Here is a 21,695-nt window from a genome sequence, read left to right as displayed (position 1 = left end):
CATGTTGTGCTCTGTGATGTTGATTCGTGATGATTGCAGTGATCTGGTAATGTACAAGAAATTTATTGAACGATGCTCTTCTTAATTGTTGACGAACAAACACACCTGAAATTGAATGTTCACATCAAGGTTTATAGGCAACTAAAGTAAAATTTGTGGCTTTTGGTTTGGTATATGAACGATTGTATTTATACGAATTTATAGAAATACCTACAAAAATGGCTAAATATCTCGAATCGTCCGGAACAGAGTAAAAACAAAATACCTGATTTGATCGGAGTGGCCAAGTTTAAATGCAGGATAAATTGGGAGAACATCAATCATGCAGTCTTTATATGTGACGAAGTTTTTGTATCTGTGCGTGTTTCTATGTCTGTCTGCCTGTCTGTCTGCTTGCATGTGTACGCATCTCTCTGTCCGTTTGTGTGTGTGTGCTTTTATGTGTGCGTATCTGTCTGTGTGTGATATGATGTATACGTGGTGTGTGTGTGTGTGTGCATGAGTTATTTATAAAATTATCTAATAATTTATTCTTTCCTATTAATAATTAACGATAAAAATTGATAAAAACTGGTGAAACGTGAATGTAAGCGCCACAACATGGTGTCATATAGCGATTAGGTCGGATCAGGTTTTACAATGCTAACAATTTTTATTAATCGGAATGGCTGATAATTTTTTATGATGATCTTATAATTAAATATTTTATTAGAGATGAAATAAATCTGACTTTCAAGTGTCTCTCATAAATGTGAAGCGCCATATAAGGCGTTGTTGTTTTTAATTCAGATCTCTTCAGCCCTCAAGATGTATTATTAAGATTGAGAGTCAAAGACATAAATGCCACCCAGGCCGTGTGATGTGACGATGTGATAATGTTTTGATGTAATGAGGTGATGATGTGTTGTGATTATAAAATCCTCAGTAACTGTATTACTATGAAGATATGATATGATTTACTCACTTTGCTCATTGAGGTAAAAACATTAATCTTCTGCACTCTGGTCATTGTCAACCACATATGACTGAAAGTGTTATTCATGTATTTAAGATATGATACCAAAAATTAAAAATGATGTTATCTATAAAATTTAAACCGACTTTCATGGTCTGAGATTGAAAATTTAAATTTGGTACCGCTATAAAAGAAAAGAATTGTATAGGATGTGTAATTATGTTTGCGTATCCAAGTTTACACGTTGTAAAACGTATGGAGCATCAAGTTATCCCATCCTGTGGAACAATGAATAAAGATGGGCGGCATATGGCTTGAGAGGAAGGAAGAAGAAAAATTTTATTACTCTGCTAATTTATTTAGGCTGTCTGAATGCCAGCCTCTTGAGTTGTTCGCCGCTGTGAATATGATCGGGCGAATTTGCTGAAAAAATTTGAATGTTTCAATTGGACAATGTAACAAAACGTGTAGCTACATATAAGCATGTGTTTAATTTATGTGAAATTTCAATAAAATGTACGTTATAGATCAAATGAAAATGTTTCTTTGTATGTGTTTGTAGGACAATGCATCATTCATATTGTTATAACCGACCCCTTGAACTTGTAGGGTATGGTTTATACGCGGATTCTTGATTCCTAAACAGACTTATTTTAGATGACTTTATTAGAAAGAAAACAGAGCTGGCAATTGCCGTAATCGATCACTCGTTCGTTCGATCGTTAAAATCGTTGGAATACAAAACAATAATTAATCAACAGTTAAATCACAGGATTAAAACTAATCGTCAATAATTAAGCTCTTCTCGTCAGATGTTTCTTGACCGTAAATCCTAAGTATCCACTTCTCGGAAGATTATCGTAATTCACTCGCAGACCGCGTGTAGAATTCTTCGTGACTAACTTCTCCTTGGGCGTTATCGCTAATTTGTTTGCAGTACGCACACAAAATATCTCTGCAATAATAGGACTGCCTGAAACTTCTTCTGACTTCTTCGTAATTCTCGTCGTTCGTTGCTATTTCGTGCACTCCTCTCTCTGTATCTCTCTTCTTTTTCTATTCTCCCTTTCTCTTTCCTTATCGTTCTTGTTGTCGGTCTATTTATACCTCGCTTTCTTTTACAATCATCGACATTTTACAATACGGTTTTCATTGGCTCCGCCTCTTATTTAAATTATCAAGCGCTTCACTTTAATTTCTAATTACCAATTCTTATCTTGCCTTCACGTCTGTAACAATATCATAAAACATAAAAGGTGTGTGTTTGTTATACACGCTTTAAAATTCATTTGAATGAACTAAAGTGTTTTTAAAACTCTTCATAAGCAGGTATACATACACACACATACACGCACGCACACACAACACACACACACATATATATATATATATATGTGTGTGTGTGTGTATGTGTGTGTGTATGTATGTTAATATATAAGTAGCACGTATATATGCTTACCTATGCCTTTCTGAAGAGCATCTTAATCACAATTTATCTTGTTAAACCACTCCAGACATATTTTTAAACTCAGCAGACATAACGAGTTCTTTATAATTTCAATTTAATTTGGCGGTTTGTGAATCTTTTGATATGAAGATGTAACAACTCCTTCCTTGTTTAAAAGGATTATGTTGCACTATTTTATATTAGTGTTTGCCACTCTGTCGCTTTGGAGTTTAATTATTTGGTAAAAAAAATAATGATGCATAACTTATTTTGAATTTTTTTAACGATACAACGAATTCTAGTTAGAACTCCAGCTTGATCATAAATATATAATATCGAATGGCCTGGTTTACATTTCGTTCAATGGATTGTTTGCTGAACTTTCTGTTCACTATGCAAACAAGAACTTTCTAGAAGCAACTTTAGTCTGAGAAATATTTTTTTCTTCTGAAGATTTACTTTCCATTGATTTTGAAGATGGTGGGAGAACCGATGTCTTGTTTAGGAATGCATGAGAGTTGAACGGAATCAATCGTAAATAAGGATAACGCAGAGATATTCAATGCAACAATTTCTCATATAAATCATCGCTAACGATACGGCCACCAATCTAACCATTTTTTTGTTTGGTCTGTCTACTGTTTCTCTCCTTTCTCTCTCTCCCTTTCTCTTCTCTCTCTCTTTCTCTCTCTCTCTCTCTCTCTCTTTCTCTCTCTTTCTCTCTGTGTTTGGTGTATTGGTGTATGTGTTTTATTTGTTGTTAGATTATGTTTTATGATAAATCGAGTATACTGATTTATAATCATAAATTTTTTTGATTTACTATCATGTGAATGTTCAGTTAGTTTGCATTTTTGTTAAGGGTAATTTTTATAAAGGCTTGTATATTGGAAGGATAAACTTTAAATTAATTTACTTTATAAACTTGCTGTAATAAAAACAAACTTTTAAATCAAATTCGAAATAAATGCTTGATAAATCGTTTGATTATTTTCTAAGTGAAGTTACAATAAATAAACTTCTAATTTGTTTAGAAATTAACCGAACTCCAATCTAATCGAACTAGTTAATGACAAATTGCCTGACGTTCATACTAATCGAGTAGGCACACACACACACAACACACACACACACACAACGTAAACACGTATAACACACACACACGTAAACACGCACAACACACAAACATGCAAACACACACAAACACACAAACAAACGAGTTGTTGAAACGAACACATTACTTAGAACTTTATAAACGACTCAGTTGTTTTTTTATTCAAAACTTTGATGTTCTTCATCGTCAGGGAATCTTTCATCGTGAAATTCAGCATTAAAAACGAGCATGTAGTTAGACTTTCTTGTTGGAACATTTATCGTTCTCTTTGGGGTTTGATGTTGTGCCTTTCATATTTTCTGTTGTGGCTTGCTCTTTATTCACATACACGTGAATAAAAATTTATATGTTAAATCTAATTTAATTAAATTGTTATGAATATGCTGATGCAATTTATTTTATAAAATTTTTATAAGTTATTGCGCAAAATGATGAGTTTCAGATTAAGCTAAATTTAGTTTCAATTGCTGCGATCATATATTAACAATATATCTTTCTTTGTATAATAAGACATTAAATATTCCGTGTTTACAAAGATATTAAAATTGATGTGGTTGTACATAAAAATAGTTCTCTCTGTTATTTTTGGCTTTGTTCGTCGGTTTAACTGATTGTGCGTGCTAAGCGAGATAAGAGAATAACACGTGTTGAACTTCGAGACCACCAGCAACAAACATAAGTCTCTACTCTCTACTACAACTTTTACTGCCGTTGCAACATTACTTCAACAACAATAACTACAACAAAAAAGCATATTTTTCAGTATGATCATATTTTATGCTTACATTTTTTTAAAATTTGCTCATCTCGTTTTATGATCGGTTTAAATAAATAAATTAGTATCAATGGATATCAAAAAATATCATTTATATCATTAATTTATCTGTTCAAACCTTAATATGCGTCAGCATCCAAACTTCTGATCACTTTTTCACATCCATAACGAAATCTAATTACATGTGATGTGAAAAATTATTCTACTGAAATGAACTTTGACCCACATAACCAGCTGCGAAACGAGATCAGGTCCTGAGTATCTACTGCGCAAGTATCAGTTCTTCTCCAGTGGCAAGATGGACCTGACCCAGTTTTACTACAACGACTCCTCCTGTTCAGTGCCCTGGTTTTGTGTACAGGCCAGAGGGATCATCAAGAAACATCATGATTCCTGGATCATCAACAGTGCTACTGGTTAGTGTCTGTTCGTTTGTTTGTCTCTCTGTCTGTCTGTTTGCTTGTTTGTTACGTTGGGTTGGTTCGTTTGATTGTGTCATTGTTATTTTTTAATCTTTTATGAGTGGTTTAATTGAAATAACTTAACGTTTGTATTAATTGCAAAACCAAATAACTACCGCTGTAGAGTTTGAATACAACTTGGACTATGCTGTAGTAACTCCTTACACTTCAGAAGCCAGCAGCTACCTAACCAAGAAACTCGTCAGAAACCCAAGATGTCTGCGCTACAACGACACCACGTCACCATGGAAACCAAACGAGAGCCACGTCATCTACCACAATGTTTACGGAAGTGATGGTGAGTGAGTAGTGATGTGCTGAGGTTTTTGAAGGCTGTTGAAAACTTTTTAATACTTTTATAAAATAAGAGTTTTGCATATGTGAAATATAATTCTGGCACTTTGTTCATTTGAGAAAAAAATTATCCTCCCTCAACTTTAGAATATGAGGATTACAACGAAGATAATTTCAGAGATGACGTTTCATCGTCGTCTTCATCATCCAGCAGCATCGATATAATTGACTGCCTTCCGGAAATAGACATCTCCTTCCACGAGCTGCAGCTAGCCAGGATGAAAGAAACGATCAAACAAGTAAACAACAACAACAAAGTAAACACCGACAATCTCAATGACGTCATCAACAACAACACCAAGAACAAATTGCTTCGCGACAACAACGACAATAAAGGCAACAGCAACCAAAAGAAACAAGCAGACAAGTATTCCGCCATGAATTCAGCAGACGAAATGGAGCCATTGAAATATAACTCAGAGATCAATTGTTCTGCCTCATCAAGATATTTATTGTTTGGAGACGTGCACACGAACAAGAGCATGAGACAGTTGCATAGACCAAACTCGTTTCAAGAAGCACTGGCCTCTGCAAAGGTTTGCTTGCAATTAGATATCAGTTTATGTTGAAGTAAATAAATATTGTCATTTGATGTATCTTTTATGTTGAAATGTTTGTTTGTTTGTTTGTTTTATAGTATATATGTATGTTTTTTGATACGCATGGCGTACCTGTGTGTTTGTTTGTATGTGGTGTGTGTGTGGTGTGTGTATGTGTGGTGTGTGTGGTGTGTGTGCGATGTGTGTGTGTACGAGTGCATGTTTTCAAATCTGTAATGATATTTATTGTTGTAGTCTCTATCTACTATGTCGTTTCTAGTGTAGTGATCGTTTCATTCTTCTTTTGCCTCTACGCCAATTAATTTGATAACAATCGAAAATGTCATCTGTGACAATTTAATAACTGCTGCCGATTGTTATCACCATTGTCATCATCATCACCACCATCATCATCACTCTCATTATCATCACCATCATCATTATCATTGTCATCACCACCATCATCTTCATCACCATCATCGTTATCATCATCAGCAGCAGTTGCATCATTGTCATCTTCATTGTCGTTGTAATTATGTAATCTAATCTATCTCATCATTCTATCATTATCTTGTTCACCATTATCACCACAAGTTATCATCATCACATACATACTTTGCCTCATTTTTCTTGCTTTGTTTCATTATTCGACAATAGGAGATATGCAATTCATTGTATATCGATAAATAATTAAGATGGTAAAACAAAACAAATAGATATAAGAAAATTTCATTAGGCTAAAAATTTTAAAATATATTAAAAAACTTCACCGATATATCTATTCTATCAACTGGAGATTATCGAGACATAATTACAATTATTATCATTGGTTAATTAAATTAGTGGTCAGATAAAGAACTTATCGCTCCATATGGTCATTAACACAACGGTCATTTAATAATAATGATTGTGTGACGCAATGTTTATTTAGCAGGATTGAAGAAGGTAATATATGGCCGTGTTGTATATACAATACATAGTTTTATTTATTTATATTTTTTTTGCTAATTCATTTATTTATTCATCTATTCGTTTATTTGTTCGTTTGTTCGTTCATTCGTTTCTTTGTTTGTTCGTTCATTTATTCATTCGTTCATTCATTCATGCATTCATTCATTCATGCATTCATTCATAAAGTCATTCACTCATTCATTTTTGTTTTCAAAAATCTAGCATCTAACAAAAATTTATCTCCATACCTATCTAACTAAACTTAAATGTCTACTCAAATAAATTCACCCCAACCAAACACTGGACAAGAAACATGACCGTTCGCATATCGGTCCAGCGCAGCCGATTCTGATATATCAATATTACAAGGCCATTAGATAAGATAACTTACATCAGGTTCTCTTTCATATTTTACATTACAGCATTTAGACATTTGAACATTTTCAGTTGAATTTCTTTGTCATCATCATCGTCGTCATCTCATCAACGCCATCATCATTCTCGAATATGCTTCATTGATGTTATTATTTCAGCAATAGCCGCTAGCCAGAGGGCTGTTAAATAATTCTTAATGAGAATTGCACATTGAGATAAAAATTTTATAGCCCCATATAATGATTAGCACAGCTCCGTTTTAAGTTTGGCTTGTTACAATGGATTACTTTTCATTATTTTAGATTTATTTAATAAATAACACAAACAATGGGAAATGTTAATCTCCTAAGAAAGAACACAATTGTATGTAATCACTACATCATAGTCACTGTATCCAGTAATACGATAGCTGTTTTAAAAATCGAGGCTAAAATCCTAACAGTGAACGGAGTTAAAGCCGTGAACTCAACTAACTAGCTAAACATTTCATTTCGTAGTTGTCGTGGTTTGTACTGTTTACGGTATTATACATGTCTATTCGTTGATGATGAAAAGAATCGTAAAAAAGGCTGCCTAAAAAAAGCAATTCCTTTAACTAAATTAGTACCCAGCCAAAAATGAAACATCGGTTCAACTAAAATATTTACGACTAAAAAGAGAAGGTTTCACATAGTTTAAATGGCAAAAGAGCTATATACATATTAATCATGACAAGCGATTCTAAATAAATATAAACAAATATATAGATTAATATATAATATTATTATGATATTATAGTGATATCATATTAATGCAACAATACTTATAATTTAACAATACGTTTTTAATGACGTTCTTTTCAACATCATTGAAAATGGATTCTACAAAATCATCATCATCATTCCTATCATAATCGTCATCGTCATTTTCATCATCATCGCCTGTACCATCATCATCATCATCGTTCTCGTCATCATTATCAGTAAACCCATAAAACTTTTCCCCATTTTTTATCTTTATTTCATTTTCTTTCTTCATTTTATCATCATCCTAATTGGGCTCTATGTTTTTACATCCTCATCCCCATCAATTTTATTATTAATTGTTGATGATGTTAATAACGATGACGATGACAACGACGATGATGATGTTAAATTAAGTTATAAACTTTTCAACATAAGCCCCTGTTCAATACAAACAACATAATCCGTGTTTAACTTTTCGTTTCGATTGACTGCTAACTATTTTACAAATCATAAACATCTAAACGATGACAATTGATTTCGTTGAAAAGTACATACATACATACTTTCTTGTTTATATTCCCTTTCAAAGTGACACTAACTGACTGACTGCATCATATAAACATACATACACAGGCTGTTTAACATGCTGACAAATTTATAACTACAGTCTATCATACAATGACTAATCACAGCACCCCCCCCCCCCCCACACACACACACATATATACACACACACAAAGAAACACACATACACACACATACACACACATACACACACAAACACATACAGACACGCCAAACAAACATCAAGTGCAACACACACACACAACACATTCTTTATGAAACAACGCATTCAGAATTTGTTTCCGATTCCGAACACTTATAGTTTTTCTGATTTTGAGGCCCATTAATTTTCATGCATCACTTTTTAATTTCCTCTGTTCATTGTAATTTTTCCGAGTTTGGAAAAGTTTTTGGTTTCAAAATTTTCTTAGAAATAAAAAAATTTCATACTATAATAATATTTTGAAATATTTTTATTTACCTTTTTTATTTTTTTTTAAATGTAATACTTACCGTATTTTCCCCGATATACGACTTGCGCGTGAAATGGTTTCATTGATTTTTTTAAAATTCATTTTTATATCGATCGAGTTTCGTCACGTTTAAAAACTTTGACATCAAACTCGTTGCATAACTGCAGCATTATTAGCCATTAATGAATGAAGCAAAAAAGAATTTTTGAAACACACAAACACGACCAAGCAATTTTATTTGCCCGTCCAATTGTTGCAAAATAACTACCAAAGACAAATAGTTTTTGGCCACTGAACGCTTAGTAATAATAACAACAATGAAAAGTTAGGAGTATATAAGACACAAACACAGGCGTTCTCAACAACTAACTAGATACCAGCGATGGTACGTAGAATGAGGAAAATGTGCCAGTATTTAAGTAAGCCACTTATTATCTGACACTCAGCACACGATACAACAGGACATCATCACATCATTATATCATCACATCATCACATCATTATATCATCACATCAGTACACCATCACCACATCATCACATCATTACATTAGCACATGCGGACATCATGACATGACAAGTTGTTTGAATGAACGCGGGTGGTTGATTGAGGCAATTACATGCCTACTTTAATTCTCATTTTGGATCGGTTTTTGGTTTCATTTAAGTGAATCTGTTTGCTGTGCCATGTGTGGAGGGTGATTTGTGTTGTTGTTATTATTGAACTAATTGAAGCTAAGCGAATGGACGTAGAAAACATTAATAGAAATGCGCTGATTGTTTCAGGACAATTTCTGAACTGTTTAGAGAGAAAACTATTAAATAAAGAACATTAAATAATAAACTTCAACATTATAAATAAACTTGTTAAGGATGAAAATTCAACGTGAACTCATTATTTAACTTTTACACATCCTCGCCCAACAAAACGAGCAGGACAAAGAATGCGAAACATGCCGCCTCATCAACCTGGCTAACCAATTTCGCCCTCCAACTCTCTCTCCTTCCATCTCACCATCTCTCTCCCAGTTCATTCCCGGAAAGTGGATTAGTGAAGATTGCGAAAACAGGCCCTACGGGATTTTCCAGAAAAGGACGATGACATTTTCAGCCACCAAGAGGAAGGAAAAGTTGCAGGCATGGAAGGGTGCACTGGAGATTGTGTTAAACTTTTATGCGGATGAGTTGTGCACTCGTCCCACTCACATCGTGAAGTTGGTCGGAAAGTATGCAGTGGATGTGAACCGCGATGTTTTGAGGATGGTGAATTTAAAAAGGAATGTTAGTGAACAGCTCAACTTGCCAGAACATTCTTGGAATGTTTTTATTGAGGTTTGTCAAAGATATATACTTATTTGAAATATTTTGAAAAATAATTTTTGAAAAACGTGAATAATTTGGTTGATTGCCAAAAAAACAAATGCTCGTTTGAATGACTACAAATCAATGCAGATAAGCAACATGTCTGCCAGCGTCAACGATGACAAAGTGCTTTCGCAGGCCATCTTAGACCACGAATGCTCGTTTCTCATCAATCAAAACACTAGTAACAATAACAACATCAACTACAACAAAAATAACATCAACTACAACAACAACAAACTTCAAAACAACATCAACCTCAAAAAAGAAACAAAAACAGCAGCAGCTGCGGGTTCTTACTTGGGCTGCCCAACATTAAAAGTGATGTTATCCTCCTCCAAATACATTGATACTATGAAACTTGTGGTGAGGAAATCTCTGTCGCCATCACAGCAACATTTGTATTTGCTGGTAGGACAGCCGTCAACAGCTGGTGTGGAGTGGTTAGGGTCTTTGTCATCATCGTCATCTTCTTCGTCGTCATCATCGTCTTCATCATCATCAACATCTAAAATGGTTTCCTCTACTTCACCCTCGTCATCATTTCCTTCGTCGTCAGCACTACCTCCGTGGATGCAAGAGTACGTAAAGAGCATTGAAGTGAGACCAATCGCAACTTCATTTTATCCTCCCCTCACCAGATGCTCCTCATCTCACTCTCACAACTGCCATCATCATCACTTCTCTCAACATCATCTCATTCCCCGTCATCATCACCTTCATCATTCTCACTCACAATTTCCTTCCCACCACCAACAACAACCCTACTCTCAACAACTCCAACTAAAGTTCGTCAAACAGGACAACAACGGCTCACCACACATCAGACCACACTTATTCTTCTTGTTAACAATTTTTTCCCTCTCTGGAAGAATTTTCATATTTTGATATTTTATTTGGTAAATGATTGTAAAAAAACTATTAATCTTATAACATTTTAAAACTATTTGCATTGCATCAATTAACTTTTCAACTTTACACGTTGTGGATGGATTACTTCCAATATTCACACTAGTTTCAACTTCATTATTTTAAAAATGTTTTAGAATAATAATATTCTACAAGCATTATAATAAGAATTTAATCCTTTCTTTATTATTCCTGATATTTCCACAAACGTTGATCAGTTTAATTAATTAAACTTTACTTGTTTAAATGTTATTCGAAGAATATTTGAAAATTTTCGTTGTAACATATTCTGATTGTTAAAACAATAACAGTATTGTCAGTGTGTTGATTGCTATCGACTCTGTAAATACTTTCTAAACTTACTGATATTAAAGTAACTAAATTTTTTGTAACAATCGTTCTCTTTTTTTAGCAGTCTAAACTTTGAATTTTGTTAAAATTTAGCTACATATTGGTAAAATACAACGTGCTGTAATTTTCAATGCTGTCCATTGGATTGATTCTTCAGCTATTGTTAAAATCAATACAATTAATTATCCCAATAAGTTTGTCAATTTTATGTTACATCTGGTACATTTCTAACATATATTACTAACAAAAACATCTGCCACAGATTGCTTTGGCCTGCTATAACGTAAATTTTAATTTGGGTTATATTATTATTATTAATTATAATTATTAATATCGTTGCAGTTATTAATTACTGAGGCACGCTTAACATTGTATTAAATTATGTAAATCAATCAGATTTCTTTCTGTTGATGAGGTTGCTAAATTTGAAGATTATTTCTAATTATCAAAATGTTTGTCTAAATATTTCAACAAAGGAGTGGATCCACCGTACAATATCAAGAAGATGAATGTGTAATAGTATTCCAAACTTCCACTTTCCGTATAGTAAAACATTTCATTTCACTTAGGCAGTCGTAGACCAGAAAAAAATAAAGTTTTTGATTTCAAACAAATATCTACAATATCACCGTCGATAAAGTCAATGAATATTTGTAAACGTCTAATATAATTCGAAATATTTTGACGCGTTTTGAAAATTTTAATTAATTTTAAAAATAGAAAAAAAATCTACTCTACTCTCTGTTCTTACTATATATAACACACACAAAATGCCATACACTTCCATTATTAACATAACTCCGGTCGAATAACGTTTGATGAGGTTTTGTTTTCCATTCTGAGCGTTGTTCTTTCGTCTTTAACAAAACAAACAAATCAGATTTTATGAGGATCATGATCGTTTGATGGTTTACTACTTGAGCGTCTGTTCACCTGTTGCTGCTGTCTTCTCTTTCCATTCACTTGGTGCATACAAATATACTGGGATAAGTTTCAGTTCAATGTTACGCTTCTGCATTACATTCATATACAAAGTATGATTGTAATGTAACTGTCGTTGATTCTTTTTCTACAGTTATGAATTAATACAATTCTTAATCTCATTAATTCTGAAAATTTAAATTAGTTTTTTTATTCATGAACCTATGGTTAGTTTTTGACAATTTATCTGAAAGTTAGTTCATTTAATTTTAAAAGTGGTAGTTGTTTCGATTTTAAGATTTAAAAACTACAAGGATTTATAAAAAAAAAGGTTCATCATCTGCATGTGTTTTTATGTGTCACAAACAAATTTCTATCAAAAAATAAATTTTACAAACTTGAAAAACATTTGTCGTTAAGAGAAAAAAGAACAACTTGTGAAATTCTAAAGAGCAAAATTTTTATATCGATAAAGTAAAAAACTCTGACTGGGTGATAGTTTGAAATATATTTTTTCAGACCTAAAAAATAATAAATTTCCTTTTAACATTAAAATGTAGGTTTCAGATAAATGTCTTGTTTGTTTCAGTTAAAATTTTGCACGCTAAATACGACACAGAATTCAGTTGATATAAAATGGACTATCAACAAAAGACGCTCTTTTCTTGGATGTCTCCATTGGGTTTTTCTTCAAGTTCACCATATTCAAGCTTGCAGCATTTGGAGCATCCTGTTCAATCCTGATATCCTCCACTTTCGTTTTTTTCCTCTTTCGTTTGCATCCCTCCCAAATCCCAAAGAAGAACAAATCCATACCAAATTCTAAAAACTCACAAATGGTCAGGACTGACATTCCCAACCAAAGTCCCAAGATCCCACCACAGTCCGACAGGAACTGAGGTAACTAGAGAGATTTGGATAAAAGTTCGTTATTCATCATTTTGATATGTATGCGTGTGTTTGTGTACGTGTGTGCGCGTGTGTCTGTGTGTGTGCGCGTCCGCATGTGGCTCTAATTATGTTTCTTTAGCATTAATGAAATGATAAAATGAAAATATTTAAAAAAAAATTATTTCTGATGTATTTTTTGGTATTTTATTTCACTTCATATGATGGCTTCTCCTCAATGCGCTCATGGTTGAATTCCTCGTAGTACAGTTCCACCTTAGCTAAGTTCTCCTGGTAAGTGTCTGCAACGGAGTAATTCACCATATCTTGGAACTTCTCGAACAACATGTCCTTCCAAATGTTCGGAAACACCGATATACTAATCACATACATACACTTAGAACAGAGTAAAATTTTCTTCAATCAAAATTTGATTTTTAATGCAGATTAAATTGAAAATTAATTTACAAGATGTTTGAATACGTGGTTAACTTATCACATTTTGAACGTTAGCTGGCCATGCACCAATTGATAAGGTGACAGTGTATGTTGTATCGTTCGTTCATTCATTTATTCATTCATTCAAACCATCCACAAACTATATCTATGAAGAATTTTTCTGACAGCGAACAACGTGCTGATGATGGTTTGATTGTCTTCAATCTGTTAACGATCATCATCACCATCATCATCACCATCATCATCATTGTACTCACTATCACAATCATCATCATAGTAACCACAATCATCATCATCACAACTAATCACTGATAGCAAGAATCTTAAACTCCAACAACATACAGACAAAACTAAAAGTGAAACTGAAAAAAACTAAAAGTGAACTTGAAAAGAACTAAAAGAGAACTTAAACCTTTTCATCGTGCAGAACAAGACAGAGGTCTAGATCACTAAAATTAGTACCGGCACCATTTAAGGAGGAGCCGAACATGAAAAGCTTCGAGCCGGGGATGACAGTTCGAATGATGTTATACAACTCTAGCTGTAGACGACGTTTATTTTGAAAACTAACTCAGACTGTCGATTCTCCTCATAATAGTCTTGTATCTCATCAGTTAGCTGGGTTGTTTTTTTTTAAATTTACTTTATTCTAATCTATTCAACATCATTTCTATCAATTTATATTTCAATATTATTTCTAATTTTTATATAAAAACTGAAATATAAAAACAATTAACAGATAAATAACTAACCAAATTCAATAATTACATTAATAATAAGAATTACAAAAAATAACTCTAGAAACTACTTTCAAAGCCAATGCAGATAATTCATTTGAATTAATTTCCAAAGATGATGGTGTAGAACCTTTCCTAATATTTAATATACTCCTTTCCCCAGATGCACTGACATCTGGTGCGGTTTTTGTCGTTGAGCTATTTTAGCACTACTATTTTTAGAATTACCATTATTATTATCAGTACCTATAGAGGTAGTACCATTATCGTTGTTGGTGTTATTATTTCTGTTATTATTATTATTTATAATATTATTATCATTATTATTATTATTATGAAACGTTTTTTTGGTAATAATTATTATTATTATTATTGAATAATGGCTTGTTATAATTATTGTTATTATTGCAGAAATAATTTTGAATATTGTTAGCGTTATTTATTATTCTTTGATCACGATTGTCATCGACAGTTAAACTTCTATGGTTGCCATTACTGTTCTTGAAGTATCTTTGATCGTTGATGATATTATTATTATTATTATTATAAATTAATTGGTTATTATTGATATTATTGTGAATAATATTTTGGTTATAATAAAAATTATTTCTTGGATAAATTTTATTATTATCATCATAAATAATATTATTATTTATTCGATTAACATTAACATTAGGCATTGGCCTAGTAAATTGATCCTGAAAAAAACCATTAGCATTATTACTATAATTATTATAGTTATAATTACTATTATAATTATTATAGTTATAATTATTGTTATTATTATTAATATAGCCATTGGTCGAATGATTTAATGGTATAAAGTTGTCAAAACGGAGACCAATGTGATGAGGAATGAATGGCTGGTTAGTGTTGTAAAGAATTCTATTACTTTGTTTCTGCCTCTTTGGGTTCGATTCCTCAGTTATGTCACTGAATCCCACGCTATCTTTATCGCGGATATTAGCCCCACGTCTGAAAATAAATAAATAAATATATAAAATATTATTTGATTAATATCATTAGTGCTAGTGGTGATGATTAGTAGTTAGAGTTAGACTATTTATTTTATTACAGGCAGACACAAAAAACAGTTTTACTTTTAGTTTTTACACTCCGACTTTCATGCTAGTCGGCTAGTTGGAAAAATTTGTGGAGATTTATTAAAAAAAAACCCTTACAGTTTGCACGCAATCATTTTCTTTGTCACTAGGGAAGGGCCGACTTCCTAACTCCATTAGGAATTTTTGTGGTATGGAATGAAATGATTCCAAAAAACATTTTTTTAGAGACTCCAAAACTCCAACTGATAGAAATTCGTAGTTTCGTTTAAAAATACCTTTGAAAATTATTTTTAAAAATTTAAAATTCTCACTTCATTTCGCAAACTTGAAACTTTATTCCGATAAACCAGATATATTTATATTTTTATAATAGTATAATTATAATCTGTCCGTCAGAGCGGACGATAAAATAGTCGTAATTTTAATTCTAAACGAGTTTTGCAAAGGGCTTCATTTGAATTTTAAAATTGTCGAAAGATGGCAGTGGGTTTTAAAAATTACCAAAGGCTTTTGGTTTGTTGATTTGATTCAGCGATTGATTAATTGATTCATTTGTTGACTGATTGGTTAGTTGATAGTACAGTATCAAACAGTATCTTATTAAAAAAGTAGTATCATAAAATGAATAAAGATAGCTTTTTTCAAAAATTTAAAAAATTCTCAATTTGATTTCATTGCGATATCGATGATGATGATCGTGACTGAATAATTAAAACACATCATAAAAACTTTAAAGTAGGATGGGTAAATGTTAACAGTGGTTATTTAACTGCCTGTTAGTGAATTACCCTGCATAAAGGTTATATTCAATTCCTATCAAATAAAATTGACTAAATATAGGCAAAACTTAATGAAATAGATAGATAGATAGATAGATAGATAGATAGATAGATAGATAGATAGATAGATAGATAGATAGATAGATAGATAGATAGATAGATAGATAGATAGATAGATAGATAGATAGATAGATAGATAGATAGATAGATGTAGTTATAATACATTTAGAATTGTAAAATTGTGTTTTGGCGTAGCCTCAAATTATTTTGAATTCTCTCAGAAAAGTTTAAACTTTTTACTATATACTAATTATTTCTATCAACAATTTAAAAAAAATTTCAATTAGATTTCATCGCGATATCGATGATGAGGATTGTGACCTGACTGATTAAAAAGTATAAAAGAAATTTTTTAAAATAGAATGGAGAATTTGTTACAAAAATCGTTGGAGGAAATGGCTCATGCTAGCGGTATTCTATTTTTAGTGAAATGTATCCCTTCAACTTCCACATCAAAAGAACAAGCTTATTTTCAAAATCTGGAGAACTGATAGGCATAAAAAGATATTCATTGCAAGATAGTTCAATTAGAGGGTGTGTGTGTTTAAATTATTGGATAGAATTACTTGGCTAATAAAACTTGCTTATATGTTCTATTCTAATTAATTTTTGAATAAAATATTTTTTAAACTCGCTCGCGTTATTTCTTTGATATCAATATTGGGGATATTCGTATATAAAGCGAGCAAAATTTTAATATAAAAGCGTTTATAAATCTACGCATGTTGGCTCAGCTTGGCTCGGCTCGGAATCGGATGTTAAGCAAGGTGTGGTCTCAAACTATTTTGAATTCTCCCCGAAAAATTTGAACTGCGTGCATATATATGTAGCACTAATTAGATAAAAAGCAATATAGCAGATTCAACCAGCCAACCAGAATGTTTCGAAGGCGTTCGTTCGATGACGTCAATTTAGTACGGTTAGCATTGTTGTTAAGACTGTATAATAGTGTACGACATACATTAAATAAGTTTTTTACTGATGTGAATGATTGAAATGATGAGAATGTATGGTTGAAACGAGTATAAATAGGAGCTGAAAAAGCATGAAAATCAGATCAGGCATTCTGCTTCGCTTGAGGCTTGAAGCAGTCTGCCTGATCTCACTTTTTTTTAATTTATTTTATTATATAGAGTTATATATGCTTGTCTGTGGTTTGTATGTTGTATTTTTTTATTTTAGGTGGGTTCTTTAGCGGTTGCTCATACATACATACATCATTTTTGTTTGTGTGGTAGTATTTTGTGTTCTTTTTTACTCTTTTTTCTCTTTCTTCATGAGCCTTGAGTTAAGTTAATGAAATATAGGTAGGTGAGTTAAAAAATTAATTTATTTTATAGGTAGGCTAGGGCATAAGATAATTTAGTTACATAGGTAGGTTAGGGACTTTTTTCTTTTACTTTACTTGGTGGTGTGTATTTTGTTGTTTTTTTGTTGTTTTGTTTCACACCATACATATAACAGGTACGCGGTGGTTCCTGGTTTTATGGGATTTTTATTGATTAAATGGGGTAGTATGCATGGTTATATAGAGTTATATAGAGTTAGAGTTATATAGAGTTAGAGTTATATTAGAGTTATATAGAGTTATATAGAGTTATATAGAGTTATATAGAGTTTCTTTTCTGTTCTTTTCTTTGCCGACCGGTCGGCTCCTTTGCGTTTCTCTATTTTCATTTAAATAAATTAAATAAATAAGATTGTTCCATTCATTTAGGTTCATTCAGGTTCATTCAGGTTCATTCATTCAGGTTGAAGCTTACAGAGGAGTTTATCGTGGAAGATCAGAATGGTTGTGATGTCACGCTACGTTAGTTCATTCAGTTGTAAAGAATGCACGTCTGGTCGGGGTACGTTTTACGGTATCTTTGCGGTTCTTTTCTTTGCCAGTTAGCTGGCTTTTCCGGCTGGCGGGTTTCACCGCGACTCGTTTCTCTATTTTTATTCAAATTAATTAAATAAATAAGATATTTTCATTTCATTCAGGTTGAAGCTTCCAGAGGAGTTCATCATGGAAGATGTCAGGCTACGTTCGTTCATTCAGTGGCAAAGAATACACGCCTGGCTGGGATACGTTTTATTCTTTTTTCTCTGTAATTTAACATTAAGTAAGAATGCTCTCTCACGCTCACACACGCACACACAATTACATTAAGTAGCTATATAGGTAGGTTAGATAGGCATAATTTTAATTGTAGGTAGGATAGATAGGAAGCATCCAACACTAATGTAGTTGAATAGGTAGGCAGCGTAAGTTTATCGCTTCTATTTTTTCTTGCACCCACATTACACGCATCAGCGTTATTACACACACACACAAGTACATACATAAACAAATGTTAGTATTTGAGCGTAATTTTATATTCATTACACATTTTAATTTATTATTACTAAGATTGAGAGTAATTTAATTTCATAGGTAGTTAAGGGCAATAATGTAATTCTAGGAACAATCTTGTAATGTAAATTAAAACGCTGTAAGTTTATCGATAGGTAGGTTAATTATTAAGTTTTACATTATTATTATTATGTTGGAGCCCAAGGCATTACGTAGGTGGTGGGGTGGGTGCCGAAAGGCCAATGAATTGGGCTCTTGAGTTTTGTAATTTTAGGTAAGCTAGGACCGTAATGTAATGGATAGGTAGGTTAAGGCTACGTTGTAACACATACTCATTATTAGATTTAGGGTTTAAGTTTTATGTTATTATTATTAAGTTGGAGCCCAAGGCATTACGTAGGTGGTGGGGTGGGTGCCGATTGGCCAATGAATTGGGCTCTTGAGTTTTGTAATTTTAGGTAAGCTAGGACTTAATTGTAATGAATAGGTAAGTTGAGGGTACGATAGCCGATAGACTCTGAATTTCGAAGTCTCTTGTCAGAGGTAAGCCTTGGTGGCCAGTGGTGAACCGGCAATGGTTTACTATCCGGACGGCAATGGTTTACTATCTGCACGGTAATGATTTATTATGCGGCATGGCCATAGTCTACTACCCGCACGGCTTCCGGACGGCAAATGGTTTACTATCCGCTCAGCAATAGTCTACTATCCGCACGGCAATGGTTTACTATCCGGTGCCCTGGCTGTCGGTGAACCTCTGTGCAAGGAGGGAGAATGAAGGGGGACTTTCGACTATCGTACCATTGACAATTTAATATAGATTAGTTAAGGCAATTGAATAGGTAGATAGGATTATTTTTATTATGCAATTTGAGATGCAAGCACCGCTAAGCTTTCTGATGAGAATTTTCTCAATCTTTCTCCATCCCACGGGCTGTGTTTCAGCATCAATCTCGAGGAGGACTGGCACGATTTTGGAGGACAACGTAGGAACCGGACAGCATTCAACATTCTGCCTTTGTGGATTGGACGACGGTAAGCTTTTTTTACATTTTACTCTCTTTATTATTTTAAGATATTATTTATTTGCCATTATTTTCATTGTATAATTTTTAGGTTCTAAGATTCTAACATTCATTTATTACTACGTTAATAAAAAAAATTTGTCTACAGAATGATGAGAGGTGGGCAGTGGTGGTCTCATGATGATTTACGTATGATGATGGTGGTGTAGAAAGAATCAGCGCGTTGGCTGTTCGACTGACACTCAGAAGTTCGGATGAAATCTTTTGTGCCGACCAGATGATGGTGGTCGGTGCAATGAATTACTGTAACGACAATTTTTGAAGTAAGGTTAATTTCGTTTTTTTATTTTTCTCATTCATTTATTTGTTCATTTTATCACTCAATCTTTCAAATTATTCTTCTATTAATTGACATTAATTTATTCTATTCATTCATTGAATCATTGATTGATTAATTCATTCATTCACTCATTCTTTTAACCAATCATTCAATCCTTCATTTAATAATTTTATCGTTCGTTCCTTTGTTCCTTGATTTACCACTACGTTAATAAAAAAACTTGTCTACAGAACGATGAGAGGTGGGCTGTGGTGGGCGTCAGCACGTTTCAGATGGTGGTCTCATGATGATCGTTCCGATGACAAATCGAAGAAAACAACACAACGTCCGTAGTTAGTGAAGAAGTTTCTAGAGAGTACACACACGCACATTTACACACGCACATTTACACACACATCAATACAACACACACATACACAACATCCATTTTTCGGTGTTGTTGTTATGTTTCTCTTCAACTTGCTATATTCTTTACCGGACTTTAATTTAATTCGTAGGTAAGTTAGGGATTGAGATGAGTTGGACAATCGTAGGTAGGCTAGGGCTTAACATTAGTTAAAAAGTTTCTAACAAAAGAAAATTTAAAAAAAATTAAATTATACAAAAAAAGCAAATTAAAAAGGTTAAAATTTGTAAAATACAATACCCGAAATATGTAAAATTTCTAAAACTTAGAATTGCAGAATTGTAGGTAGGTGAGATGAGTTAATCCTTATAGGTAAGCTAGGGCCCTGAGAGTAATTCAATTGTAGGTAGGTGACTGACTACAATTCTTGCGACTTTTTACTATTTTATGTTGTGTGTTTGTTTTTGTTTCACACCACAACACCAACAAAACATACTACTTTTTTTTCGTTCTCGCTTAAATTTGACTGTTTTGAACAATTTTTTTAATATTATCTATTTATTCATTTTTTAAATGTTGACTGATTTTTAGTTTTTTTTTAATTTGGTTATATAATTTTTCGTATTTCTTGATTTTCTTTGTATATATGCATGTATAAATAATTCTATTTGGTATGTTGATTTAGCCATTATGATATGTTGTGAATTGTTCTTAATAAATGTTCACGCTACATTATATTTTTATTCGTCGTCGCCTTATATTATACTTTTTTGAACAGTCTTTCTAATAATGTTTATTTATTTTTGTAAAATGTTGACTGGTTTCTAATTTAGGTAATTTACATTTTAAAATTTTGATTTTCAGTCATTTTTCATTTTTGAACTTGGATATCAAATAAAAGCAACTGTCGTGTTTTTCTTTCCATACTAAAATCTAAAATCTCGAAATTGTTTGTAGATAGGGGAGATGGGGGCACATTGATCTGTTTTGAGGTTTTTTTGTAACAACAGTGAAACTAACCAAAAAGTGAATATTAATATTTGTGCAATTTACAGAGGAACATTCATTTAATGTATTAAGTTCAGTTTCAATTGTATAATACAAGAAATTTTTAAAAAAATTTAACTTTGGTACAACCCCCTACAAAGGATCAAAGCACCCCATATACGGGGTACCATGATCCCTCCCATGGGGTACATTGATCCTAGGTATAAATCAATATGATTTGATGTTCATTTGCCTCCAAAAAACTCGTTAAAACACATTGGATATAATAATTCATAATTTTTAATAAAAATTAACATTAATTAAGATCTTTAAAAATTGTCAAATCAACGGGAAAAACCAAGTGACGACTGACTCGAGCAGTCCCACCATGCTGAATT

General features: G+C 32.6%; 5 protein-coding genes across 5 annotated transcripts in view; 3 read left to right on the top strand and 2 right to left on the bottom strand.

The window, feature by feature from the left end:
* Window positions 1-1,253: 1,253 nt before the first annotated feature.
* On the top strand, window positions 1,254-8,607 carry HELRODRAFT_163471 (hypothetical protein; the record flags this gene model as incomplete). Its single annotated transcript, XM_009027331.1, has 5 exons — window positions 1,254-1,345; window positions 4,526-4,707; window positions 4,877-5,050; window positions 5,194-5,642; window positions 8,554-8,607. 5 exons carry the CDS (start codon window positions 1,254-1,256, stop codon window positions 8,605-8,607), a joined length of 951 nt encoding a protein of 316 aa, XP_009025579.1.
* Window positions 8,608-9,115: 508 nt separating this feature from the next.
* Window positions 9,116-11,862, top strand: HELRODRAFT_163470 (hypothetical protein; the record flags this gene model as incomplete). The annotated part of the gene is made up of 4 exons (XM_009027330.1): window positions 9,116-9,118; window positions 9,668-10,063; window positions 10,184-10,693; window positions 11,830-11,862. 4 exons carry the CDS (start codon window positions 9,116-9,118, stop codon window positions 11,860-11,862), a joined length of 942 nt encoding a protein of 313 aa, XP_009025578.1.
* Window positions 11,863-12,896: 1,034 nt separating this feature from the next.
* HELRODRAFT_163469 (hypothetical protein) lies at window positions 12,897-15,639 on the bottom strand (the record flags this gene model as incomplete). Its single annotated transcript, XM_009027329.1, has 6 exons — window positions 12,897-13,178; window positions 13,379-13,513; window positions 14,034-14,162; window positions 14,430-14,533; window positions 15,251-15,333; window positions 15,584-15,639. 6 exons carry the CDS (start codon window positions 15,637-15,639, stop codon window positions 12,897-12,899), a joined length of 789 nt encoding a protein of 262 aa, XP_009025577.1.
* A 1,052-nt stretch (window positions 15,640-16,691) lies between these two features.
* Window positions 16,692-19,377, top strand: HELRODRAFT_163468 (hypothetical protein; the record flags this gene model as incomplete). Its single annotated transcript, XM_009027328.1, has 3 exons — window positions 16,692-16,795; window positions 18,248-18,369; window positions 19,295-19,377. The coding sequence occupies 3 exons, from the start codon at window positions 16,692-16,694 to the stop codon at window positions 19,375-19,377; spliced, it is 309 nt and encodes a 102-aa protein (XP_009025576.1).
* A 2,054-nt stretch (window positions 19,378-21,431) lies between these two features.
* The window catches only part of HELRODRAFT_163467 (hypothetical protein), a gene marked incomplete at both ends in the record, with an annotated part of 1,627 nt that continues 1,363 nt past the window's right edge, over window positions 21,432-21,695 (bottom strand). The window contains one exon of the mRNA XM_009027327.1: window positions 21,432-21,514. Within this exon, the coding sequence (XP_009025575.1) occupies window positions 21,432-21,514 (83 nt within the window). The remainder of the gene's footprint in view (window positions 21,515-21,695) is intronic.

Source organism: Helobdella robusta (assembly GCF_000326865.2).
Source record: "Helobdella robusta unplaced genomic scaffold HELROscaffold_5, whole genome shotgun sequence".
NCBI lineage: Eukaryota > Metazoa > Annelida > Clitellata > Rhynchobdellida > Glossiphoniidae > Helobdella > Helobdella robusta.
This window is presented reverse-complemented; position numbering and strand designations above follow the sequence as displayed.